General features: G+C 40.3%; 2 protein-coding genes across 5 annotated transcripts in view; one reads left to right on the top strand and one right to left on the bottom strand.

The window, feature by feature from the left end:
- The window catches only part of LOC147309518 (uncharacterized), a 40,250-nt gene extending 16,382 nt beyond the window's left edge, over positions 1 to 23,868 (bottom strand). The window contains exons 1-3 of one of the 3 annotated variants that reach the window (XM_086269978.1): positions 23,770 to 23,868; positions 22,845 to 23,288; positions 2,505 to 3,015 (exon numbers count right to left, since the gene is read on the bottom strand). In XM_086269978.1, the coding sequence (XP_086126104.1) occupies positions 2,505 to 2,790 (286 nt within the window). In that variant the 5' untranslated portion in view covers positions 2,791 to 3,015; positions 22,845 to 23,288; positions 23,770 to 23,868. Of the gene's footprint in view, positions 1 to 2,504; positions 4,664 to 4,747; positions 12,841 to 22,844; positions 23,289 to 23,769 lie in introns of those variants that run through there. The other 2 variants (XM_086269979.1, XM_086269977.1) reach the window with 2 other exon arrangements.
- slc13a4 (solute carrier family 13 member 4) overlaps positions 22,653 to 27,530 on the top strand; it is a 27,846-nt gene continuing 22,968 nt past the window's right edge. For both annotated transcript variants that reach the window (XM_086269976.1, XM_086269975.1), the window contains exon 1: positions 22,653 to 23,296. In XM_086269976.1, coding sequence (XP_086126102.1) covers positions 23,174 to 23,296 — 123 coding nt within the window. In that variant the 5' untranslated portion in view covers positions 22,653 to 23,173. The remainder of the gene's footprint in view (positions 23,297 to 27,530) is intronic.

Genomic DNA, 27,530 nt, shown 5'->3' with positions numbered 1-27,530 from the left:
TAAACCGGTCCGTGGCGCAAAAAAGGTTGGGGACCGCTGCCAAAGAGGCATCAGAGAGCCAGACATGGAAACCCTCAGTTTGTACTTAAACATGCTGCAAGTGTAGCTGTCTGCCAAATCATAATCCAACTACATCGTATATGAAATGTTGAAACTTGGTATTTTGTGTTTTTTTTTCTTTTATTTAAAATAATATTTTTGGAATACGTGCATACTATGGTTTGATATTATCTTGCTCAAATAGGCAAGCCTTTTCCTGAAAATGGATGGCAACATATTGTCTGCTACTCATTGATAGTGCCTTCGCAGATGTGTGTTGCTCATGCTCGGTGCACTATTAGACCTCACCTCCTTTTTACCACAGAAGCTGTGGCATCCATGAGTTCCAAGTAGAATCACAGGACATGAAACTTTTCCACTTATCTCATAAGACTGTAGTGCTGTATATAAAGCTGACAGGAGACAGCAGCATTTATTTTTTGAATGGCTTTGTTTCCTCTTTGCATGACAGAGTTGTTGCTTACATTTACGGATTTGCGTTTACTGATAATATTAAAGTTGTTTCACACCAAACATTTCAGGGATCCCATGGAAGCTACCATTTTTTTTCTCTGTTTGCTTTCCACGTTGCTCATATGAGCTCTGCAGTGATGTAATCCAACAGCATCTCTTGCTGTAGCCTTTTATTTCCTTCTAATGCTGTTTGAGCTTGTTTGTTTTTTCTCTCTAAATTGCTCCATAGTGTGATGGATGCCTAACAAGTTGAAAAAAATGACTGTTATACATTTTTATATTTAGGTCTGCCAAGTCAAAATCACATTGTATTTCCTCTGTTACACATAGGTTTAATAAAGTCAGGTTTTTACTGCTGGTTCATTTTTCTGTCTTTTATTTGGTAAATGTGAGCGCTAACGTTAGAGCTGCCATTTACGTGGCTAACTGGATTGCATTTAAATGACTTATATATAAATTGTGTCACTCAAAACGCCTCGTGTTTTGGAAGCACCTACTAGACCCTAAAAACACAATAGTTTCAGCTTGCTGCACAAAACAAGAGGGTACTATCTGCTTATTGTATACCAGCTCATGCTAATAATCAAACTGAGCACACTGTTAGTTGCAGCAGGCCACAAAGTCCACCCCAAACAATCCGGGCAGATCTGCCAATCTTAATGTCAGCCCACAACTGCTAATGGCTCAGCTGGTACACTACCACGCATCCAATTAACAAATCTCATAGTGGCTGTGGTAATCCTCTGAGACTTAAGCCATCATAGCTGTTAACCCTAACCCGTTCTACGTTTTGGAGAAAGCAATAACAGACTTTCATTGAAAGAAACAGTAGTTTTTGATGTATGTGACAATGATTATTTTCTTAACTGGGGAGAACAACTTATCCTGATTGGTTACAGTTGTCACTGATGATAATTTAGACATGAGAGGTTTAGGCTGTTTTATCCTGCCAACATTTGCTGCAAATCTGCAAGCCGCATCTTTCACAGCTTATGTATTGTTTATCTGACTTATTGTCAGATTTCTTGTGACTGAAGCCTGCTCTGTTCTGTACGGGGGTCTTGCTCCTTTTACACGTGTGTCCTTGCATGTACTTGTGCTGCCAAATGTTCGCACGATTACAAAACTGCAAGCTTACTTAACTGCAAACAGAAGGATTTACTATAAATCAAAAGTAAAGGCAGGCCTTCATAAACAGTCCAAATGACTGAGAGGCACACTCATCCACTATAACAGCCAGAGTGATAACATGCGTGTTCTATTTTGTTTTGGTTTCTTTCTGTTTTTTTACATCTTTCTTGTGAGTGAACTGAAAGACAAAGTGGAAGCTTTCAGAGCGAGTAAGTTGCTTTTTTTCTATGGGTGCTCAAGCTGAAAATTTCAAACCAGCTTTAAGCAAAGGATAAAACACAAGTAAAGCACTGCATAAAACACAAGTCCACTGGACTTTTAGGTACTTTCAAAGACACTTTTGTAGATAAAATGCAGTGTTGCTTAAATAAAATGATCTTAGAGAATTTTTGTTGCTGTTGTTGTGGTTTTTGTGCTTAGGTTGAGTTCAGGTAAGGAACCAGATAAAACCATAGTGAGGTTGACTGGAGAGGAGGTAGATATGCAAAAATCTTTTTGTAGTGTTTTTGTAAATACCCCATTTACCTGGATTTTTATGCATACTGTGTTATGTTGTTATTGTGGTCCTTTTTTCACAGTTTTTGCAATTTTCCTGGATTATGTGTAAAGGGTTAGACTTTAAAAAAAGACTAAATTGACTTTTTAATACACTGTTTGTTGTTGCTGCTTGTCTTATTTGTATGAATGTTTTATTCAGTGTGGGATTTCAGTCTTTCCATAGATTCAGCTTTGGCACTCAGTCATCCTCCTCAAAATGTTTTGCTAATAAGCAAGAATGACCATTTGCCCCTCATGCACACTGAAATATTGAAGCAGTGAAAACAGTAAAAGTAAAAGTAAAAGTAAGGCATTAGACCAACCTGTATAATTGCTGGTGACACCCTGGGTCTGCATATCTGTCAGAGCCTCTGTCTGTGCTTCTGTCTGTGCCTCTGTTGGTGTCTGGGCTTCAGTCTGCAGGTCTGGCTGGAGTTGTATTGTTGTGCCGGTCAAGTCCTCTGGCAGCAACGTGGCAGCAGTGCTCCGCGAGTCCTCGGGGCTCAGTGTGGAGCCTCCAGCAGGGACCAGAGCACAGAGCAGGGGGCACAGCAGCATCAAGAGGTGGGTGCTGGCACTTTTACTGGTGGCTGCCACTTTTAGAGACATGGGTTCAGCTACTGAAGAAGAGCTATGAGAGAGGAAGAGAATTCAGAGCCTCATGGTAAGTCTCAAAACGTGGAGGAAAGATCCTGTAGAGGAAAGTTTTCTTCTTTCTTTCCTTTTTTCTCTGTCTTGCTTTCTTCAGTCTTCTCCTCTCCTCTCTTCTTTTCCTTACTCCCTTGGTGAAGAGAGGTAAACTCCCTCTGTGTGTCCTCTCATGATGCTGCTGCTCTGCATAGAGGCATGAGACAGAAGAAAGGATCGTGACAGCGTGTATATAAGTGTGTTCGTGTATGCATGTGTAGTAGATCCAGCTGTAATCTGCCTGCTCTCTGCTCACTTGCTGCTGTTTTCTCTCCAGCCTGCTCTTCGCCGTCTCTCGGCTTACTTGCTTGTGCTCTCACTCGGACTGCTGCTGCTCTCTCTCTCTCTCTCTCCCTGATCTCCAGCTGGGCTGACTGAGCTCTTGCATAACAGTAACTCACTCGCTGAGCCGTGCTGAGCTGTAACTCATGCAGCCTTAAGTCCTGATATTCCTGGTGGCTGCTCTTTCCCTCTCTGCCCCTCTCACCCTCTTGCAGGTTGCATGCATGGAGCATTGAATATTGGTGTTTACATTAAACGATTCAGACTGATGATTATTCGCTACTCGATGACAGCCAGCTAGGAGATTGCAAGCTGGAGATTAGACTACACCATGCTAAGAGAAGTTAAAGCTTCCAGAGCTTTTGGCAGAAAAAAAGAATGGAAAGCCTGGAACTTTTATCCCATACAGTATGTGGTTAGAAAGTCTGACTGCATAAAACACAAGGTCCTGCAACAAACTCAAACATATCGACTACATAGGCAGTGAAACACACCAAGTGGCACAGAGAACAAATACTTGATTTAGCTCATGGCCCAACATAGAATGGCTGACACCTCAGGTCAAGTCTACCAGTATCTCTGCACAGCAGGTGTTAGCAGACTACTTGACTGACTACGGGACAGATTTACCAACACGTTGCACCGATGGTGTTTGGTGTAAAAAAATACTGTGGGTATTTACAAAGAGAATGAAGTGACAGCACAAAACTGCAGGGAGGAGAATATTTAAATGAAGCCCGCAAAAAGATTTACTAATGTTTGCGACACGCAGTTTGCTACTGATTGCACCAATCTTTACCACAGAAAAAAAGCAATTCTTATTTTTTGCACTTGATGTTGAAATGAACTGATTGCACCTGTGTTTGGAAAAGAGCACAACTTTTGTAAATCCCCTGTAAAACTAAGCAAACCTATAAGTACTAATTGGTGATTGTGCTAACACACTATTTTGCTGCAATTTTATGCAATTTCTTTGCTTGGTAAATCTGCCGCATTGGCAATTTTAAGTTTGGCCACCTTTTCTTCTTACCTTGTCCTTCAATAATATTAATCCTGGGTTCACTGGACCAACTGTTAGATTTATTAGTGCCTATAGAAACTGGGAGAAGGAAAAACTAGGGGTTATAGAACCACAAAGTCTGCTTAGGGAGGAGGTTGGGGTGGATGTACGGGCTGACAAAACATCTTAAACACAGGAGAACTGAGTTTGTTTTCTGTTTCAAATTTTCTCTTTGCACTTTGAATTTAATTTGAATTTCTTTTTTCCCCATTGTTGTGATTCTGTCACGACGTACGGGGTGGACTCACGCGCTGGACTCCGGGGATGATGCACACAAGGAAATTTATTGCAGAACAATGTCCAAAGAGAGTATATACACAGATATGAGGCAGTGCTATGTACAAAAGGTGAGGGGGGCAGGGCTCCGGGGAAAATCCAGGGGAACACACTCGTCTCACTCCACACAATCCAGACACGAATCCACTCGCACACCCGGGGAACAGTCCAGGGAATCTGTACACAAAGAGACGCTTGTTAAATGCTGAACACATACACTGCATGGGAAAATACTTGCTGGGGCGCTCGACTTTCACTGACGCGATTCTCGCAACGATCCAGCGAAGAACAGCCATTGCTTCCCCTCTTAAATACCACACTGATAAGGCACAGGTGTTTCTTCCTCCGAGGCCGTGGGCCAAGGGCGTGAACCCATAATGAGTTCAGCCCTGGCGAGAAAGCGGAGAAGAGAGAGAGAGAGAGGACTAGAGAAAAAGAGGGGGAGACAGCTGATCAGCGACCAGCTGAACCCCCAGGCCGTGACAGTTTCTGACAGTTTCATCACCTTAAAACAGTTTTAAGAGACAGATGGTCAAATCAGAAGGTGAGATTAGCTATACGAAGATTTGAAGTGAGGTCCAGCTTTTTGTTCAGCAAAGGTCTCATAATGTCAATTCAGATTAAAGAGGGCTCCTGACAGGAAGGGGAGCTGCTATGGTTAGCTGGCTTATGCTGAAGAGACACACATGAATGTGTCAGCAAACCTACAGCAGAAAAGGGAGAGATGAGTAGATCTAAGAAGGCGACCGTGGCTCAGGGGGTTGGGAAGCGTGTCTGTAACCGGAAGGTCGCCGGTTCGATCCCCGGGCTCTCTGTCCTGGTCGTTGTGTCCTTGGGCAAGACACTTTACCCTACTTGCCTACTGGTGTTGGCCAGAGGGGCGCGATATGGCAGCCTCGCTTCTGTCAGTCTGCCCCAGGGCAGCTGTGGCTACAACCGTAGCTTGCCTCCACCAGTGAGTGAATGAATAGTGGCATTGTAAAGCGTTTTGGGTGCCTTGAAAAGTGCTATATAAATCCAATCCATTATTAAGAATGCACACCTTCTAAATTTTGCACCTTCATGTCAAACAGCAAGTCTAGCAGGCTGATTTGCACCCTATTTGATGGATTTTATTCAAAATATTAAAGAGACATTTTATCACATGTTTGTAGCCTTGCAAGATAAGATAAGCCTTTTCTTGTGTTCACTGAAGTCAGGAACTCAGCCCAGCATCCAGCCGTGAAAACTGTCTGTCAATCCAAAAATAGTAGCCCTAGATTACCCCGTGAGGCAGATCTGAAGCTTTGGTGACAGCAGTGTAAGAAATTATCTAGCATGCACTGTGTCTTGCTATCTTCAAGCAAAGTTTGAGAAAGTACACACTTGTTTGGCATTATACTCCCAGGTCAGCCTGTGACTATCTTACAATATGTCACCGTTCCCCAATAACTCACCAGTTGTTGACTCTTTCACAGAAATGAACAGTGAGCATCAGGCATGTTCAAATCACAACAAGGAGGATGTGTTTTGGTGACACAGTGCACAGGGCTTTATTTCAATAAGACACTGAAGCCTGTGAGGTGAGTTTGATGCCTTAGTCCAAAACTGAGTTTCTCTGCTCATTAATTTATCATCACTGTTTCTGATTATTTTTTTTGCTGCATTCATGTGATCAAAAACGTGACTTGAGTACCTGACTGCCTTCTCTTGCGTCACTAAATGTGTGCACTATCGTCCATTTGTGTTTAACTGTGTGTGTGTGTGTGTGTGTGTGTGTGTGTGTGTGTGTGCATGCATCCTCATGTGGGACAGCGTATGTCACAGGTGTAACATGATGACCCTGATAGCTCTTGTTGATAGCTCTCAAGTCAGAAAGTCCATGCAAAGATATGAATTATTGATGCAGCTGGGACCAAAAATAGGAGAATGAGACAGAGAGAGAACAAGATGTGTAGAGCAAGGAAAGGAGGTAGAGTCTGAGAGGATCAAAAAGCAAGAGAGGAGCGGACAGAGTGAGCGATGACATGAGAGCGAGGAGGAAAGCAGTGGGAGAGAGAAAGACGGCAAGAGATTGAAAAAGAAAGAACGATGGAGTGATCTGGCCCTTTTAGCCTGCGAAAACTGCCATCTATCAAATGTTCGGCCAGTAAATGGGGGCTCACTAGGCTCCGCTGCTGCAAACTACATTATTTACAGCTACAGCTTTGCCAAAATGGACACAGGGATGGCTTCAAAGGACTGATCCAAGGTTTTATTTTAAGCCATCAAATTATAGCTGAACAAGACCAGGTTTTTATGGGAAAAGTGCTGCTGGCATAAATCACAAAATGTGGCTAGAACAGAGAAAAGGTGGCTTCAGGTTTGAGCTTTAACCTCTAATGCAAGTGTGAACTAAAATGCTGGCAGAAAACTCAAACACAGTGAATGTTTAAATTCTTCTCAATAGCAGCATGTTATATCATATGTGATATGTGAATTTCTACTTTAAAAATGTAGTCAGCAATATACTTTTGATTTGACATTTTTGTTATCATCTTCATGTAACCCACCAAGGGATGGCAGAGTTAGCTTTAAGCTAACTCTTAAAGCAGAGTTAGCTTTAAGCTAACTCTGGTACAATGCATCCAATGGGGGGCATTTGTGTTAATAATGTACATGGTCTCTTTTCAAATAAATGTCAATAAAAGCAAAAACAAATACTTTATGTGTAACATTAAAGAGGTTTTTCATAGGAAGGGACACTGAGCTCTCATTGTAGTTTCCCCTTAGCTATAAGGAGCGCCTTAAGCCCCTTTTCCAATATTAGCTACTCGGATCGACTGGTTTTCCATTACAATTGAGTACCTCCTAATGTGCGTGGTCATTGTCATAGAAACGTCCTAGCATCCCACGATGTAATTAATGAACGATACAACAAAAGTGGACTTCATGGCAAAGATATACCAGGCGGTTTTGATTTTCCTGAATGAGATGCTCTCACAATCGAGTGAAACTACTGACCAGCCAGTCTGTGGCATGCAGTCTGAGAACGTCACATGTTAGTACCTGCTAGGAACTCTGGCTGAGCAGGTACTATCTTAGTACCTGGTACTGCCATCTAGGGCAGAAGGATTTTTCTTTACTGGTTGTTGCATGCTTTATTGTGTTTGATGATAAGAGTATTTTTCTTTTTTTGCATGCTTTTACTGTATTTATTGGGACTTCTTCTGGAGAGACTCCTCCCCCCTGCTTTCCCTAACTAATTAGATACACCTGGAGGGCATAGAGGACGGCAATCAATCAGGCCTCCCTTATTGTTGGTCGGAAAAGGGAAACATAGCTGGCAAAGGCAGTGAGAGCCGTGGGGTGGCAATTGGCGGAAGGGCGCGACAGCAGGAGAAGAGAGAGGGTCCAGTTGATGGCAGCTAAACACTAAAGGCACGGAGCAGTGGCAGGCAGAGTTTGGAGCTTTGCCCTCGCGGGTGGAAGGTGGTGTGGAATGGCGAGGAGACGACGGAGGACGCTGTCAGCCTGGCTCCCACTGGTGGACTCGGCGGACCCTTAACGGCCAAGAAGTGTTGCAGAGCCTGATTGGGACCCTTGGGACTTTAGCTCACTGACTGAGGACCTTTTGGACTTTTATTGTGCTGAGTTTTATGTTTTAAAAAAAATTCTCTTCCCTGGTCAGGGTATTTTTATGCTGTAAATAAAGTGTATTTATTTTTATTTAACTATTTTAATCGGGTTTTTTGTCTTTCTGCTTCCGTGATCATCCCTTGCTGCTCGTCCAGTTTCCCTTCTAGTATACACCCATGACAGTACCAGGTACTATGACCTAATGATAAACCCTGAAAACCGTGGCAAACCATGGCGAGTCGATTCAAGTAGGTAATAATGGAAAAGGGGCTGTTGTGGTATTTAGACACACAGCTCATTTCATTTACCTAATTTTGAGGCTTGAAAAGCTCTTGGGAGCCCACTATATACCACATGCTCAGCACCGAACCAAAAATTAACTGCTAGCTGGAAAACCCTTAAGTTTTACAAGTTAAGAACATAGACAATAAAAAAAACTGATGGAGTCACCCACTGATCCTAGATTGTATATTTTGAAGCTTCAACATTAGCGTTTTGGCCACTACCGTGTTGGCCTTTTGGACTGAGAAGTTCCTTTGTCTGTATCAGTGTTGGTCAACTTACTTGAAAAAAGTAATCAGTAACTAATTACTGATTACTTCCCCCAAAAAGTAATCCCGTTACTTTACTGATTACTTATTTTCAAAAGTAATTAATTACTTAGTTACTTTTTAAAAACACGATTTACAACCTGAATAGGTGATAAAGCGATAGATCTTTCAGCCCAATTCTACTTTTTTTACATAATCCATCATACAAAATGTAATCAAATGGAAAAGTCTCTTTTTTAAACTTGTTTTATTAGTTTTAATCTTTTCACTTCATGCATCAAGCAAAAAAATTTTTTGTGTTTACACTCACTCTTTCAAATAGATGCAAGTAAAACACAGCAGAAAATAAATAAAGTCAAAGACTAGCGGTCCTTTTGCTCTATTTTCACCTGTAAAGCAGGAGTGGCGTAGGCGGAGGTTTACCCTGGTGCAGGTGTGCCGCAGCGGTCAGTTGAAGAATCCGCGAGTTTCTCTGTGAATTTCCCATTACGTCGTTGCGCACTCGGTGCTTGCTTGGAAGTTTAGGGGGGTTTTTCGCTTTAAAAAGAAGTTTCCTTCCCACGCACAACGGACGCTAATGTTTTTAGTAAGGTCAGTACTTCCACGCTTTAAACGCTGCACGCTCATACTCTCTCCCGCACTGGATATTGTTGATCTGCACACAGCTGTTGTCACAAACGACGCACTTGCTTACGTCACTGTCATGAGACCTTCTCGCAAAAAAATCACGGTTTTTGTAACGCAGTAATGCAGCGTTCCTACGGGAAAGTAACGGTAATCTAATTACCGTTTTTGCAATAGTAATCCCTTACTTTACTCGTTACTTGAAAAAAGTAATCGGATTACAGTAACGCGTCTGGATGCTAGCTAGCCTCTGCTAGCTTGCAAGATGCATTGATAAACTGCACTGGTGCAATGAGGATATGTTGATATGCTAAGTAACAGGCTAATAAAATACTTGAAAAACATCCAGTCATAAAATTACATAAATAAAACTACGAGCAAAACTGCATAGCATGCCAGCTCATTATTTATTTAACAAAAAAGAAGACAAAATTCAGTGAAGCAGTATGTAAACCCTTCCAAACAAGTATGGTTTGTTTAAAAAGTTCACACTCAGGTTTCTACTCTCACTGACTTAAGCACAGTTTGATCAGATTATGTATAATGTGCTCCTTGCTGTGTTTTTTGAACATCTATAAATAATTACCACATTAATGCTTAACAAATTCAATAATAAGTGCAATGAGAAAGTATTTTTCAGTACTCTGCATTCCCTCTCCTGATTTCTTGTTTTGCTCACAGTTAAATGCTTCAGAACATCAAACATGTTCTAATATAAGTGACTCATAACCCAAACAAATACAATGTGCAGTTTTTAAACAATTATCTAATTTATGTCAGGAAACAAGCTTAAACCTGCCAGGCCCTAAGTGAAAAAATACTTACTGCCATGTTAAATCACGACTTAACTTAACCACAGCTTGAGTAAAAGGAGTCCAATTGTACTAGCCACACCCAAACCTAATAATCACCAGGCTGTCTAATCAATCAATCAATCAATCAATCAATCAATCAATCAATCAATCAATCAATCAATCAATCAATCAATCAATCAATCAATCAATCACTTGTTTGGTTATTTTAGTTTGGTTAATATTAAAATGTGTTTGACGATCTGAAACAAGTGTGATATATATACAAAAAACTAAGAAATCAGGAAGGGGGGCAAATACTTTTTCACAGCACTGTATATCTCATGCCAACAGCCTGAACAGACTATCAGCATTTACTCAGCATGTTACACTGTGAGTGAGGAGGTTGGATGTTGAATGCAATCAGCTGGATTGCTTTAAAAAGAGGAGAAAAGCACAAAGAGGAAACTGAAAGTCAGCTGGGTTAAGAAGCGACAGACATGGATAGCAAGGGGAGGTGACAGATGTTCACGACATGTTCACACTTTTAAGCCAAACATGTTTATTGACATGTCTTCTTTCAGCGGTATAGTAAGATTCAGTGACACCTTTGATACGGTTGAATAAAATCACTACTATTCGCCTACTGACTAAGACAATAATCAGTTTAGGATTTTTGATGACAAAGTTTAATGTGCCTTCATACAAATATAATAATGTCAAAAATAATCCAGTGTCAGTAACTATTTAACACTCCAACACAGTGGCTGGAGGTATTGCAAGTTAACACTGTTTGCCATCTGCCATAAAACACAGGGTAGGACACTGTTACTACCCAGCTCTTTCTCATTCCCAGGGCGTCAAATGCTGGTGTTTTGTCAAAGCTGTGTCTCATGACACAAGCTATCCCTTGGCATCACCTGGCTATGTCTCAGTAGTGAGAGCAGTAAATTGGAGCAGAGTCATCAGTAGGATCTTGCTGCTACGTTGTCACATATAGAAGATTACAAAAAAACAACTTGGCATTTTTAAACATGCACAGTTATACTATTATAATCAAACAACAATCTAAGGAAGTAATTCCTTGCATTAAAATCTTACCAATGTGTGAGTGAAAATGAATGGAAAAACTTAGATAAAAACATGCAAAAAACACAAGGCTTCCAAAAGAACCACACTTTACTGGCTGACTTTACTCTGCTGCCACCGTATCACCAACTGTGAACTATATCACACCTCAAAAGAGGAAGATAATCTGCCATGATCTAATATTGGTACTGATGCACTAAAAGCACTGATGCAAAAGGACAGTTTATGTATATAAGTTGCAACACCAAGGGCATTTGACAGAACAGCAGCGTTTGACTCTCTGATTTAGTACATAATAACTAATTTTGGGGAGTTTTGTGATCACAGTTTTTATTTAAATCAAAATCAAAATCAAAAACAAACAAACCAAAAAGTAGCTATAGAAATAGCTAAAAAGCAGCATACTAATTTTAAAGCATTCATCCTCCTCACACTGGCTGTTTTTCTTAAAAAGCTAGAATATTAACACCAGATTTCCCAGTTTTTGCGAACATCAGTCTTAAGTTTTGATGTCTGGGAGAGCGTGGAACATCACAACATAAAAACTCCAGCTTATCAACCAGAGAGAGAAGCCTCATTTTGCTCTGATGAATAATAAAGCTGCCTGCATGTACAATGTGGTTAGTATGAGGAATATTAAACATTAGAAGTCTGTCTGTGTGCGTATACACTGAGGCGGAGACAATCTGCAGCACAGTCACTATCAGCCTAATCCCTAATGCGACATCTTAGAGCACATTAAATACTGTTATATAATAGAGAAACAGAACACTCACGTTTTCGTATTTCTCTGTGTGTTTTCATTTCTGTCTGTCTGTAGCTGTTATGTTCAAGCAGTTGTATACATTCTTATGTATTCTGTCACTGCATCACATGGATATATATATTTATAAAAACGTCAGCGTCTGATAGTTTATATTTTATTTTGAATTTAAATGTCAAATAGCTTTATGTGGGAATGTTATGACATCATCTTAAGAGCCACCCAATTTTGCAGCTTTCTCCCACAGTGCAGAGCATTTTTGCTCATTGTTTTGGTTTTATGGCCACGCATTAAAATAGATTTCGAACCAAAAGTAACAGTTAGATTTGGACTTGACTCTTTCTGTTTAATAAAGGACTTAGTGGTTTGAATTACACATATTACTCCATGTTAATCGAATCATTCAGATCTAATGTGCAACACTGTTTCTTGTTTGAGTCTTTTTTTTAACGGTTTTTGTATTTTTTAAACTTAATATTAAAGCCTTCATATGTAAAGTTTGTCTTAATTGTCACAGCTTCTGATAATACTGTTAAAGATTAGACTGCAAAAAAGTTCTAACTTTCAAACAGTGTATGCTGGCAGCACCCACGAGTGAATTCATTCAGCTCATTATTTCCAATGAAAGGAGCAGATTAGTATACCCAGCTGCTTGTACAAAAACAAACACATTGTAGATTGCAGAAACTCAAAATGATTAAAATCTACATTTAAAGTGCTAAAAAATGAAGCTAAAGCTCTTCAAATGTAGGACTCTCCAAAAGCAGGTTAAAAAGCAGAAAAAAAGGTTTTTAAGGGTGGCTATAGCTAATGTCTCAGTTCATGACAACAGTACAGGAGGCGAATTACTATATAGTGTTGAAATTGAATTAGCACCCAAGGTTTAAATTATTAATGCCTGCTTTGAATGTCAGGGGTGCTTACACAAAACTACAGGGTGGGCCATTTATATGGATACACCGTAATAACATGGGAATGGTTGGTGATATTAAAGTCCTGTTTGTGGCACATTAGTATATGTGAGGGGGCAAACTCCTCAAGATGGGTGGTGGCCATTTAGACGTCGGCCATCTTGGATACAATTTTTTTTTTCAACAGGAAGAGGGCCATGTGACACATCAAACTTATTGGTAATGTCACAAGAAAAACAATGGTGTGCTTGGTTTCAACATAACTTTATTCTTTCATGAGTTATTTACAAGTTTCTCTTTGTTCACAGCCATTGACATGTCGAAGAGGTTAACACGTGAGCGGATCAAAATTGTGTTGATATCTGGTGAACACAGTAACTGGGTTATTGCAGCAGATCTCAATGCAAGACACCCAACGAGACCACCCATCTCCCATGCTACAGTTAGCAAACTGCTTGCTAAGTTTCGTGAAGCTGGTTCAGTGTTGGATTTGCCAAAATGTGGACGCAAGAAAACTGTCACTAATGAAGAAACATCAGTGGCTGTCCTAGCTTCATTCAGCAAGAGCCCACAGCGTAGCACTCGCCGCATGTCACTGGAGACTGACATTAGTCGAACATCCCTTCGGAGGATCTCAATGAAAACAAAAATTGGAACAGGACCCTCAGTTCACGCAGAAGATTTTGTTCAGTGATGAGGCAAACTTTTATGTGAATGGTGAAGTTAACAAACAAAACCACCAGTATTGGTCTGACACTAGCCCACATTGGATGGATCCCTCCAAGACTGTTGGAACAACAAAAGTGATGGTTTGGTGTGGTATATGGGGTACAACGATAGTGGGTCCATTCTTCATCAATGGAAACCTCAAGGCCACTGGATATTTGAAATTACTACATGATGATGTGTTTCCCTCTTTATGCACTGAAGCTGGCACGTTCCCTGAGTTTTTCCAGCAAGATGGTGCAGCACCACATTATGGGTGCCAGGTCCGAGCATTCCTAGATGAACAGTTTCCTGGAAAGTGGATTGGTTGTTGTGGGCCAGTTGAATGGCCCCCAAGGTCTCCCGATCTGACCCCCTTAGACTTTTATCTTTGGGGTTATCTGAAGGCAATTGTCTATGGTGTCAAGATACGAGATGTGCAGCACCTGAAACTACGGATACTGGATCCCTGTGCTGGCCTTTCTCCTGCGGTGTTGCTATCAGTGTCACGGGGTGCCGAGGCAGGCCGTGTGAAAATATAAACGGACCCAAGATGCAGACTGCGTAGTTGTGAGCGAGCTTTAATAACCAAAGGGGTGGAGTACAACACAAAGCAGGGGTGGCGAGAAACAGAACTGAAAATACTCTAAAATGGGAAAAACTAGAACTTAAACAACAGAGAACACAGGGAGATTACACACAGGTGGGGGACACAGCTGGGAGGGATTAACGTGACGAGACTAGGGAGGCGAACTGAAAACACTAAGACGCAGACCTTCACAATAAAACAGGAACTTACACATGCAAGGACACAGACTAAGAAACGCGGACTAGATAGAGGAACACACGGGCAGAACAGAGTAAACACTAAACAGAGGAAGAACAGAACCAAAAATCACACTAATAGAAAACACAAAACCCTGGGTCAAAAGGACCCAGGACCATGACAATCAGTGTGTGAAGAGTGGGAGAAGAGGGTTGCATTGACAATTCCACACAATGGGCAGCACATTGAACACATTTTATAAGCGGTCAGAAACTTGTAAATAACTCATGAAAGAATAAAGTTACATTGAAACCAAGCACACCATTGTTTTTCTTGTGACATTACCAATAAGTTTGATGTGTCACATGGCCCTCTGCCTATTGAAAAAACAAAAGTTGTATTCAAGATGGCCGACTTCTAAATGGCCACCATGGTCACCACCCATCTTGAGGAGTTTGCCCCCTCACATATACTAACGTGCCACAAACAGGACTTTAATATCACCAACCATTCCCATGTTATTACGGTGTATCCATATAAATGGCCCACCCTGTATAACCACAGAACTATAACCACTGGTTGCCTTAGCTTAGCTTAGTTTAGCTTAGCGTCACCTCAGATAATCTGAGTCTTGGAACTTGTTTGTGGTGTTTGTGGTCTTATCAAAGGATTTAACAGATAATGAGCCTCAAATTCTTCCAAGGTGGAAGAAGGTGGAGACCAAACTAGAGCTAAAAGATCTCAAGAGAGAAGTAAATTTTAATATTTGCAGAGTATTCATAAAAACCTACAATAAAGCAGCACCCGGAAAGGAAGCGGACCTTCCTGAAAGTGACAGACACTGTTTACACACTATATTTGACCTTATACTATCATTTAGGTTTTCCTGCAGTTATGTCATTTTGTTGTGACTGTTTTTCTTCCATTTTCATTGAAACCAGACCGACCGATCAGATTTTTTCATTTTCTGTTTTCATTTCAAAAAATGAAATCCAGGTACAAATTTGATGTAGGGATATAAAAGCAGGCACTATTTTCTCAAAGTTTAGCTGCTATCAGCTCCTATACTGAACATTTTTTTCAGCTGACCTCAAGAAGCCAAAATCATCCTTTGCAGCACTGAAAGTTTTGTATATTGGCCAGCATGCTTATGTGCTTTCACCATTGGTATGGGAAAGTGAAGCTGGGATGCCGTGAATAGAAAACAGAGGGTCTTTGTTTGCTATATTTGACTGCTGTTTTCTCAATCCATGCTAGTTTCCTAGTATGTTTCCTTCTGACTTCTCTCCCTCATTTCTTGTCTTCATATTTTTTTGTGTGAGTTATTCCCTCTCTTTTCCTTACTTCCTGTTTTATTTTGACAAGTAATTTGCTCACGCATCTTATTGTGTTTTTACTTCCTGCATGCGTGTTTTGTTTTTTGTTGTTGCCTCCTTTATGATTCACCGCCTGCCTTCTTTTTGTTTTCCTATTCATTCGTTCCCTATTAGTTCCCTGTCTGTTTATGGTCCCGTCTCCCTGTCTGATGTCTGTTTGCATTCCTGTCCTCTGTGCTCTTCAGTTCCTTATGTTTAACATTTTTTTTAGACATCACTTCTCTAAAGTATTACTCAGTGCCTTTTCTTTGACATTAAATCTAATTGAAGATGAAAAAAAAGTCTTATTGCTCAGACTGCCTGACTCGTGTCTTTTATTTGGTTCCTAGCTTAGACAGATTGTAAACACTCTTGCAATAAGATTAGGAGTCAGGTGTCGCCAACTGTTGCAAGATTGTGGATCTATGTCACCAAAGGCTTCGTTCATATTTTATACTGATTTTGTTATGATTAAGAATGATATTGTATATATATATATATTGCTCTAGACCTGTCTGCTTCCAAATGAAGCTGCCTCATTACTTTCAGTCTATCTGCACTGCATATAACGCAGACACAACATCATCATACCCAGCGATAAACAGCTTACAGGGTCTTACTGCAGCACAGTGGGAAACTGTAGATTAAAAAAAGATCTGCCCTGATTGGATTCATCTTTCTACGGCATTAATGATGTGTTTCTTTTTTTAGTTTCTTTTTTTTTTTTCTGATGAGAACCAGTTGTATCTTGAAGCATCTGTTCCTGCTGAGACAAACCACATTTGACCCCAGAGGAAGGAAGCAGTCAAACACGACAGAGGGGATTTGAAGGGCAAAGCTGCTGGTTCAAATCATAGACTGTTCAGAAACTGTGGCCCAGCTGGGGAATAAGTTCCCACAAGAGGTTCCTTGAGCGGTTACTGAAGTATTGTCGTGTGTGACACAAGATTGGGCTTATTTGTTTGGACTAAACAGAAGTGCTTTTAGTTTTATTTGTTATTTTTTATTAATATTTAATGGGGGGAAAATGTACTGCCCACACTGGTTGATTGACTTGTTGAGAGCTGGAGTGTAGCCTGAAAATTCTGCTTTGCCATCACTGAGGTAACTGTGACACATGAGATGAGAAGTCATTGATCTCTGTGGGGGAAACTGCACCATCACAGCATCTGAAGACCAAAGGAGTGTAAAATAGAAGGGAAAGACAAACATGATACACGAGGGAGGAGAAAACACTGAGATTAAATGTAATGTAATGATTAAATGTACACTGTAATCAGAAGTTAAAAGTTAATACTTCCACTTTGATTCTTCTCTGGTTTCCACACCTGGACACTCAATTTAGTTCTCAGGATTGGAACACTTAACCACTTCCTAATCTGTAGGATGAGGATTTAAGGGAAGATCTGAGCTTTGGGTGACTCCCCACAGCGTTGACGTTAATTTGGGAGGGAAGTAACAGTGGCAGATTAAAAATAAGCAGTCAGATAAACATGTGAACTTGCAGTGACACGTCGAGAGGCTGGGGGACTGGAGTCCTGTAGAGTGTCTGAACTCCTGTCTGATCTACACCGCAGGGTGCAGTAAGAGTCCAGTAATAACTGGTACAAAAAGTGATTAGACGCTGCTGTTTTAAGAAGAGTTAATGACAGTGAGGCATTTTAATTTATAAAAAATGAATAGGAGCACAAATTGATATAAATGTCTTTAAAACTACGTTTATCGTTTTAAAAGAATTGAGTGAAAACTACAAACTATTTCATGTGAACTGAGGTGGATTTGGCTCTCAGTTTCGATTATCATAATATAATGTCAACTGTTTCTAATAATAAATTAATTAAAATGTTCAGCCTTAATCTAGATTCCATTTCTGTTTACCTTTTATTTTACAGTGGATGTGTATCTATAAGAGTGCCATCTATAAAACAAACCATGCCAAATGCTCCAAAAACATACCTTGGGGAGGTATACAGCACCATCTTGTAGCAATCAGAGGTTAATGCAGTTCAACGGTGGAAATCAGAGAGCACAAAGCGACAATTGGCAAAGAATTGAAACCTATATTTTGCTGAAAACAGTACAAACACAACGTTTTAAATGTAGAACTTTTTTACATTTTTTTTAAAGTGTATATAATTTACTTTTAAAGCTGATGCCTCCCTCATTAAACATTGGACACGGGTGTGTCACTTAAACACTACCTCTATGCTTGTTAGAGATTATGAAGCAGTGTTTTTCTACTTCTTCTTCAGTGCTATACGAAAGTCTTGAGCTACCCCTCATTTCTTGATATCCTCCAGGCTTTTTTGTAATGTTTAAAGTGCTCTTGAGCTATAGTTTTCCAGTTTTCTGAACTTTTAAAAGATTTTCTTTGGAGTTTCTTTCAGTCCAGTCCTTGTATCTGACCATTATCATAAGAATTTTTTTTAAAATTCTTGTTAAACCACTAAACACCAAAACATTCAAGCATTCAAGCATGCGACCCAAGGTATGAACCATACACATAACAGAGAACCAATTTTAAATGATATCTTTGGGCTGCTTGTTACTTGTAGCCTATCACAGAAATCAACTTGTTCCCATATCTTTAGCAAAATCTATGAAAAATGCCAAAGATGACAGTTTCACTGGCATAAAATAGTATTTTTACACCAAAAACGTTAATCACAAAGCACTACTGACATATTTCAGCATGTTTTGCAGCGTGTCCTTGAAGATATCTGGGGAAACTGGACAAATGGATGACAAAGGAAGAAGTGGCAGACCTAAAAACAAATATCTACAGCAGGTGAACAGTATTTGACCACACCTTTGTGTTTCAAGGGCAAGATATCTCCGCGCTTCCTGCCCATTGATCCTGCGATAACCTCACCTTTTGTTAATCTTCTCATTCCCTCGCTACTACTTAAGATATTCTACATGCTGGAGTCTTATGTGTTGCATTTGTTTTCGATAAAATGTCTTGCTTTAAGTGGCTTACTAGTTAAGGACTAGTTGTCATGAACCGAAGTTCCGAGCGCAGGCAGGACCCAGTAGCAGAACACACACACTAGGGTAGGAGCGAATAAAGAAAGTAATTTTTATTGCAACTAAAGATGTCCCGTGAGGGTAGCCAGAAAAACAACGGATGAAACCAGACGAAACCGAGGGACCGCACAGGGAACGCCGAGAGCGGGGCTGTGAGAGGCTGTAAAACAAAAAGAGAGACAGATTACTGGGGTGCGGAAAAAAGGCAGCATACGAGGGAAGGTGGAGTGTGCGTCTCACGGTGATAGCCGGGCCGAGTGAACCAGAGGGGGGTGGAGCTCCAAAAGGGGTCGAGACGGCGAAGCTGAATGTGAACCAAATCTCAGGCGGACAGGTGGACAGGCAGGTGGCTCGAAAAAAACACGCCGAGTTGTGATCGCTGAGAGGCGACTACGGACTGGCGTGGAGCAGCAGGTAGGGCAGGATTAAATAGTCCACCTGGTGATCGCCTGGGATGGGATGCAGGTGTGGGGTTAGCAGCCACGCTCGTGGGCGTGGACATCCCAGCAGCACCCCGGACGCCGGGCCGCGGACCATGACACTAGTGTAGCACTTGACCTTTTTTTTAAAAAAACCACAAATCTGTGCTGATGCCGAATGTGTAGAATGTCTTTGACATCAAAAAGACATCTGGGTGGAAACCTGTGTTCATGTAATCTTCACTTCTATCTTCACTTCATCCTAAAATGAGCTCAGGCCCAGAGAAGATAGCATTGTTTCTGGATCTTGTGTACATATGTATATTTTCTTTGCATGCTACAATTTTCTCTTGCACTGAAGAGTGTACAGAGATTTCTGTGGATTCCCTGAACCCTTCTCCTTTACCGTTACTTCTGAAACCCAGTCATGTTACTAATTAAACTAATTAGCGGTGAGATGGTCCACCAGTTGGTTTTTCAGCATAGAAGAAGTTTTCCAGTTTTTTTTAAAATTGCCCCTGGCTTTTTTTTTAATGAATTCAAATTCAACCAGACCTCCTATTTTTTTAAATCCATTTTAAACATTTCATATACTGTCTCTACTCCTATTTTAATTAGAAATATTCTTTACTTTTTAAACATTCTATTATTTTATCATAAATACATAGAAACACAACATTTAACCTGTAGTCAGCACAGTTGTGTACTGATCATGCCTCGAACTAATGATGTGTTGAAAGCAAACTGCTGCTAATGAGCAGCCTTCAGCACCACAGAAGGGTGGACAGCTCCCCTTCTCTGGATAAGCAGGATTTCAGAGAAGCTCTGCATAAAACTTTATTATATCTAATAAGTAAAGTGATATAAACATGCAGCAGGTGTGAACAACTGAGAGGTCTCAGAGTATACAAAGCCTGTTGATGTGCATATTTTCTGTTGAATGATTTGTTATGAGGATAATTTTAATTTTAATTCAAATCTATTTTATTTATATATTTTATTTATATTTATATTATAGGATAGTCTGATCATAAAGAATTATAATAGTGTAGCCTAGAAGTAATCACTCTGAGTGATCAGCATCACTCTGAGACAGGATGTTTCTAATTTTAGAGATATTGTGTCAATGCAAGTAAGCAGTCTTACATATTTGTTTAATGTGCATTGAAGGACATATCCTGGTCAGAAATGACTCCAAGGTTCCTCAGTGTTACTGGAGGCCAAGGTAATGCCACCCAGAACTGGAATCTAGTTAGATACCATTGTTCTAACATTTTCAGGGCCAAATACACTTACCTCAGTTTTATCTGAATTTAGAAGCAGGAAATTAGAGGCCATCCAGGTCTTTATGTCTTTAAGACATTCCTGCAGTTTAAATAATTGGTGTGTGTTATCTGACTTCATGGATAGCTAGAGTTGGGTATCATCAACATACCCGTGAAAATGTATGCTATGCCTCTGAATGATACTGCCTAAGGGAAGCGTGCATAATGTAAACAGAACTGGTTCTAACATGGAGCCCTGTGGAACTACATAATGAACCTTTTTGTGTGAAGAAGACTCCTGTTTACATGAATAAATTGGATTCTATTAGAAAGATGTGATTGAAACAACAGCAGGGCAAAACTTTCAATATCGACAGCGTGCTCTAGACTCTACAATAAGATATATATATATATGACAATAAATCACAGATGTGAACTGTTTGGTGCAAGCAATGGAGATGGATCCACAAAGACAATTTCTGTTGTTTTAAGATCATATTCCTAACAATAGGATGATTTCAACAAAATCATGACATTTTCGAAGGCTATTAATAAACATCAGCACCCTTAATAACAGCGTCAGTCTTAGAAAAATACTAAAGGACTGAAAATGGATGGAAAACTGCCATGTTGGGATTAAACATATTCACTGAGAAAAAGCTTTTGTTCTCTGTAGCGTTACTAAAACAGAGATTTAAAAATCCTTTCTGTTAAAAGAGAAAAATGATTTGGGAACCCTTAGTACTAAATTCTTAACATTCATAGAAATATTGTTTTTACTGTTGCAAAGAACTAAAAATTTTTTAACTGTTATTATCTGTCTATAATAGAAGTTACTTTATGAATTACATTTCATTATTTCTTCATATATTAGAAGATACAATAACAGTTACCTTTTGATAACTGTTTAAAGATAAAGGTTGTATTAATCCCAACAGAGTCAAAATTTTCAGCAAAAATAAAAAACATATATATAGTTTTTCTCTACCTGGATTAGCAATAGGCTAAACACTAACATCATTGTCAGGGCCAGCAGGAGTCTGGTGGAGGAAAGCTGTTTAGAAACTTCACTTGATGCCATTAACTCTGTGAATCCTCTAGATGGCAGTGTATGAATGCGGCCACACGTCAATGGTTTCCATACTGGCCTCCTGTGTTATGTTTTTATACCTGCTGGTGTGGTAGGGATTTCTGTTACATACAGAATAACATAGTTTAAACCTATATAAATACATTTTTCTCCATTAACCCCTCATTTATGTTGCAGTTCCGAAAGTTAGGACTATGCACACCCACTGTCCAAAAACAATTTCAAAGCAAAACTCCCAACTTTGCATTTTGAAACATTAAAGAACAACAGTGACATTTCCACAGAAGGTCAAGAGCTATGCTAACACTTTGATGCTTTATGATGCTTTTAATACAACATGACATTAGCCTGTTGCTTATGTCCCCCGATGACTAATTCATACTAATATATGAGCCACAGATTTTTTCCCTAATTTGTGTGACACTGACCTTTGACCTTGTATGCTATTATCTTTAACCATATGACTTGAGCAGAACTTTCTGAAATCTTTGGCTTCTATAAGCTCTAAAAACTTGATATTTTAAGATATTAATGCAATGTGTGATTTTTTTGTGATGTCATATTGAAAAGATCTAATCAAATACACTGTGTCACTTCTCTGCACAAGTGTTGTGCAGCTGTCTTGATGGCCTTTTGTATGACATATTACGCGATATGGTTCCCTGAATTTTTTCTTCAAGGTCAACTTTGATCTTGGCCATTAACATGAAGGTCAAGGTCAAATGCTTCTTCAGCCTGGGTACTCATGTCGCACAAGGCCAGTATATTGCTGTGAAGTTTGAAGATGATCTATAAAAAACGTTTCTACTGGTTTTCACATTTGGTGTGACCTTGATGTTTCAGCTAAATTAAATCAGCTCGAGCTATTGTTGGTATCTACCATCACTCAAAGTTTGAAAATGATATCTCAACAACTGTGGACAATAGACTGCTGACAAACAGACAGACAGGCCGATTACTTAGAATAATTGTATAATTATAACAGAATAATGTTTTGTCCTCTTGCTGCGTTCTTGTTTGTTTTATTTGATCGTCATCATTGGATCACTGTTTCGTGATTGTTTGACCTGATTGATTTGTTGCTTCTATGAGGCGCTTTGTTTTATGACTTTAGAAACCTTCTGATAATTGCTATGATTCACTTTATAAGACAAACAGTTTTTGTGTACGAGCCACTGTTTTTTTTTTTACATAACTGATTAAGAAGTATTTCCTTCTCATCCCTTGAACACGTTTGTGTGTGTGTGTATGTGTGCTTTGCACACACACACACACGCACACTCTCACCCTTGCGCAAACTTTTTTCACCCGCCCTGATTGGTGGCCTCACAGCCACAGAGGGTGGGGAAACCTTGGGATTAATTAGCATACCTGTGCAGTCCGATAAATGCGCCGGCACGCTCACCTGATGCTTCGGAGAGCGTCACACACAGAGAAGAAGAGGGGGACCTTCGTGTGTAGTGTACGGTGCGAGTGAAAGTCACCGTGGAAGTAAAGCTCAGCCAAGCTCTCTCACCTCACCGAGAACCCGATCAGGCTCCGCCGTCTGTGCGTTAAGGCGCACAGCCCAAACTGAGAACTTTACGCTCTCCCTGGAGGATCGTACCACCCCCTCCTCTTTCCTCCGGCTCTCCCTGCTTGACTGTGCCTTGAGGCTTTCCGTAGGCCACTTCTGACTCTTACGCCCGGTTCTGCTGAGTTGTGGCCGGTTCCACCCAGAGCCCCGGGTCACCCATGAGGCTGGAGGCCGCAGCCAGGATGGATCTGTTCAGGAAGCTGTGGAGAGCGAGGAAGCTGATCCTTGTGGTGTTCATTCCGCTGTCCCTGCTTCCCTTACCGCTCATCCACCCTACCAGTGTGAGTACGAGAGAGAGAGTGTGAAAAAATGTGAAGTTTTTATCATTACACGCAGCATATACACGCAACAGAACGCTTACCATAACCAAATGGGTTTCAAAATAAGAGCACGGTAGAGTTTAACTGTATAATTTTCACTATCAATGTATTTGATGGATAGAATATAAAGGTATTAATATTCTATTGGAAATTATTGACATATAAATGCGTCAAATTTATTGAAGTTAATTCGTAGTTCGACAGATACACTTTTTTTTAAATGCACAGATGTGAAACATTTAAAGACGAAATGACGAGAAACTACTTTTAAAGCACCAGAAAATCTCTTCAAAGCATTAAATGTGATGGATATACCAGTGCCTATAAGAAATAAATTAAAGATGTATGTTAAAAATAATCAGTATATGCGAACTTAGGTTAAATCAAACATCATGCGCCAATAAATACTCTTAATAAATACTCTTAATAAATACCTAGCAACCATCCGGCACAGCAGTAAACAAGATATCCAGTTGATCTGTGGGTGGTGATGCTGCTGCTCTTGGCCTCAGTGTCCTGATGGGATCTTGGTGTGTGTGTGTGTGTGTGTGTGTGTGTGTGTGTGTGTGTGTGTGTGTGTGTGTGTGTGTGTGTGTGTGAGGGAGAGAGAGAAAGGCGCACTGTCCTCCGTTTTGATAATCGCTTGTCTCGAGCTCCCCCGATCATCAGCTGAGCCGTGTGTGGAGAGGAGATGTCGCGACATGTTAATGACCTAAACATCATCGTGCTCCTGAAAAATAAAAAAGTGAAGAGGGAAAAGATGGGAATAAAAGGAGAGAGGTCCGTTCCTCTTTTGCGTGTCTTCCCTCCGAATCTGGGATAGCTCTGTTTTCAGTGTCCTCGGATTAGTGAAATCGTAATGAAAAGCACAAAATTACATGAGCCATGTGCAAGCATTCGCCATTCTGAGACTAAAACCTTAAACTTTTGCTGCTGGGGAGTGAGTTTCATGTATTTTTTAAAAAATATTTGAATATTTGTTTTGTTTGTTTCAGACTTTCTGATTGTGGTGTGGTCTCATATTTACCGAGGCTCAGACCAGTGCATTTCTCTGATTTGCAGAGCCTCTCTGGTTAACGTGGTCACCTGTCAGATTCCATGATATCCAGTAGAAAGCACTTTTTTCCCTCTAGTGTAGGTCATACTGAGAACACCTCAATTGGGATTAGGATTCTTTTTCTCCCGTGACCAGTGAAAGACAGTAGCAATCAGCAAACCAAAATTGAAGCTTTAAAACACCCTATCAGAGCACGTCACTGTATTTATGATGCAAATGGTACACATTAGCTCCAGTTTGTGACTTTAATGTATTACAATCTGAGTCACAGAGGTAACAATCAATTTAAAGGGAGTGAGAATGTGTTGGTTTGAAAGGCCCACGTCATTTCAAAACTCACGGCATGCGCAATGCATTTTCAAAATCCTCAAGGTGTTCTGTGATAAAACAGTCGTAAGAGAGGCGATGCGCTTTAGATCATATTCTGGGACATGGCCATAGTGTTTTCTACACATATATCAATTGTAACTACAGGTGTTTCTCTGTGTTTATTTTAATGTCATTCATATTCAAAGAAAGTGTTATGCTCCACAAGTTGACCGTCAGCCAATAAGAGCGATCGCCAAGGAGCCCTGCTGTTATGTCAGTGGTGGTGGATGTTTGGCATGAGTAAGTGGTGCAGGATGAGGCCAAGAAAGAACAAAAGAACAAAAACTTGACTACAAAGAAAAAGAAAGAAACAACCCAAGCAATTAAGTTATATAATCAACCCACAACCACGCTGGATTTGAGCCCCCACGTGGCTTCCTTACGACACCAGGGACCCCAGACTGTGTCGGGAATGTGACGGGTTCAGAGAAACATTGTGTGTGTGTTTGGAGAGGTCCTGTGTCCAGCTGCAGCTGAACAGGACATCTGTAGGATGCAGTCAGGCCAGGTCAGAGAGACTGAGGACAGGAACAAAGAAGCAGAGTCAGTGGCAGATAAGCACAGTGCTTATCAGAGGCGCACGTGTGCAGTTTCACAACTTTCCAGAATTTTTGCTGAGTCCAGACAGCTACGTATACACACACGCAAAGAGATGTTCCCTGGCCTTTGGCTTGGCTGCTGTGATGCACACACTGAAAAATTGCTGCTACTGTTAAAAAAACTGGCAGTTAATTACGATTTATATTTGGTGAGCCTCTGAATTTTCCTTTAGCAGAAATCTGGCATTTGTGGTTTTTAGCTGTCTTGTCATGTGGATGGATTGCCAATGAATGTACCCTGTAGGACGATAACTGTGGTGATCAGGACAAATATGTGTATGACTCACCTAAGATGGTCTTTTTAGCTGTGATGTGTACTGATGTTCTTTTAAAAATGCTTTTATTGTCAGAGCAATTTGGATAATTAATTTGTTTGACTGATATGTCATCCATTTGTTACCCAGTTCAGGGTAGTGGGGTCTGTAGGTGTGCACTCTATAACTGATGAGATAGCCGAGGTACACCTTGGACAGGTCAAACTCCAGTCTTAGAAAAGGAAGTTTCATCAGTGTTGTCAGTATCAAGTCAGTTTTCATGTGAGTATTTTTCCATACAAATGGGCACAGGAGTGAACCGTGTGCATGTTATCTATTGAGCCGTTTAGCCTTCTGCTGATTGACTCAGTGAAAAACGTTTGAGCTGTGATCTAATCTGCCTATCAGACATCCTTAGGTAACTGTCTTTTCTTTTTCTAAACTGAATAATATTCCTGTTCATTTCCCAAGCTGATCACGGATAACAGTTAGTTGACGAGGCAATCAGTGGGCTTCTGTTTAGAGAAAAGCTGACCTATCAGCTGTAAAACACTGAGATTTCAAAGAAAAACATCTTTTCTCATCCCAGTAAGCTCACAGTAATCGCTTTGCTCAAAGCTTCTAAAACCACACCGGGCTCCGATGCAAAAGACTCAAGAAGTGTCTAGTGAATAGCTGTAAAGAGAAAACTTTTGCATTCCTCTTTCTTCCTCACAGATCTCACAGGAAAGTAGGAAACAACAAGTCCAGGGCATTGTTACAAACAAATTATGAGTCCTTTTGGTGTCCTGATTGTTAAATGCATTTAAATGGTCTAAAGCATGATCTATTTCACTGTTTTCATTAGCACAAAGAGAGTAATAGGATGCACTGTCACTTATGGATGTTTCTTATGACAAACTGCAGCTAAATACCCAGAATATAAAAACTTATATTTTTCTTCTCTGCAGCATCTTGCTTGAGGAAAGATACGATTGTGCCTGAAGGGTCCATTACAGTTTGTTAAGCCGTTTAACATTTTCCCTCTGGTTCTCCAATATCACATTTTACAACAGAAGCAGAAATCAAGTGAACTCTCACCTAGATGGAATACAAAAAACAGCATCTCACACTTTCATGCCTGTCACAGCCGGGGTGGCCGGTCAGTTGTCCACTTTCCCTCAAAAATGGCCCTGCAGGTGGCACTTTCATAAAATATATGTAGGCTGATTTTAATTTTGTCACCACAGAGAGTTGCTAATTTTGTAGTTGAAATGATTTTTAAGATTAATAACTGGTTACATAACCTTCAGAGAAGCCTGCCTTAAATCAGCACAAGCACAGGTTATCTTTCATGTGATGACTTCGGAACCTCGACACGTCTTAGCGTGAAGTCTTTTCAGCACAAAGGTTGAAGTACAATGGCTTTAAAAACAAGCCAAACAAGGAAGCCAAAGAGTAGGATTTGAGGATCTAACTGAAGCTGCAGTTTCTGTGGGGCAACTGTGCTCTGATAAATAGTGACCAATAATCAATCATGGATTACTGCTGATTTGTCTTTTTTGTTTATCTGTCCATTTGTTTGTTCTTTCCGAAGGTCACATTTCTTTTTCTCTTTACATTCTCATCAGTGTGCTTTCCCCCCCGCAAACCAGTAGTCAGACCTTTGGCATGGCTTTAATCCTATCCCCCCCAGGATTAATAAAGCATTCTGATTCTGATCTGGCAGACTTCCAGCACGTCCTCGGTGTGGTGTTGTGTCCGACACAGGCAGGAGCTGTAAAGCTAGCTGTTAAAGTGCAAAAACTCATTATTTGGACACAATGTCTCTCTTTATAATACTGGAATGTTTTCTTAGTGGATTTAAATTGTTGTAATCTTTTCAGTGGCGAAGTTCTCTTTGATTATGAACCCCAAACATCTCATTTGGTCTAATC

Source organism: Aulonocara sp. 'chitande type north' Nkhata Bay, linkage group LG17 (assembly GCF_057382095.1).
Source record: "Aulonocara sp. 'chitande type north' Nkhata Bay isolate Kocher_YH1m ecotype deep benthic linkage group LG17, A_spYH_male_GT1.1, whole genome shotgun sequence".
NCBI lineage: Eukaryota > Metazoa > Chordata > Actinopteri > Cichliformes > Cichlidae > Aulonocara > Aulonocara sp. 'chitande type north' Nkhata Bay.
The sequence above is the reverse complement of the archived record's forward strand: the minus strand, read 5'-3'. Positions and strand labels throughout refer to the sequence as shown.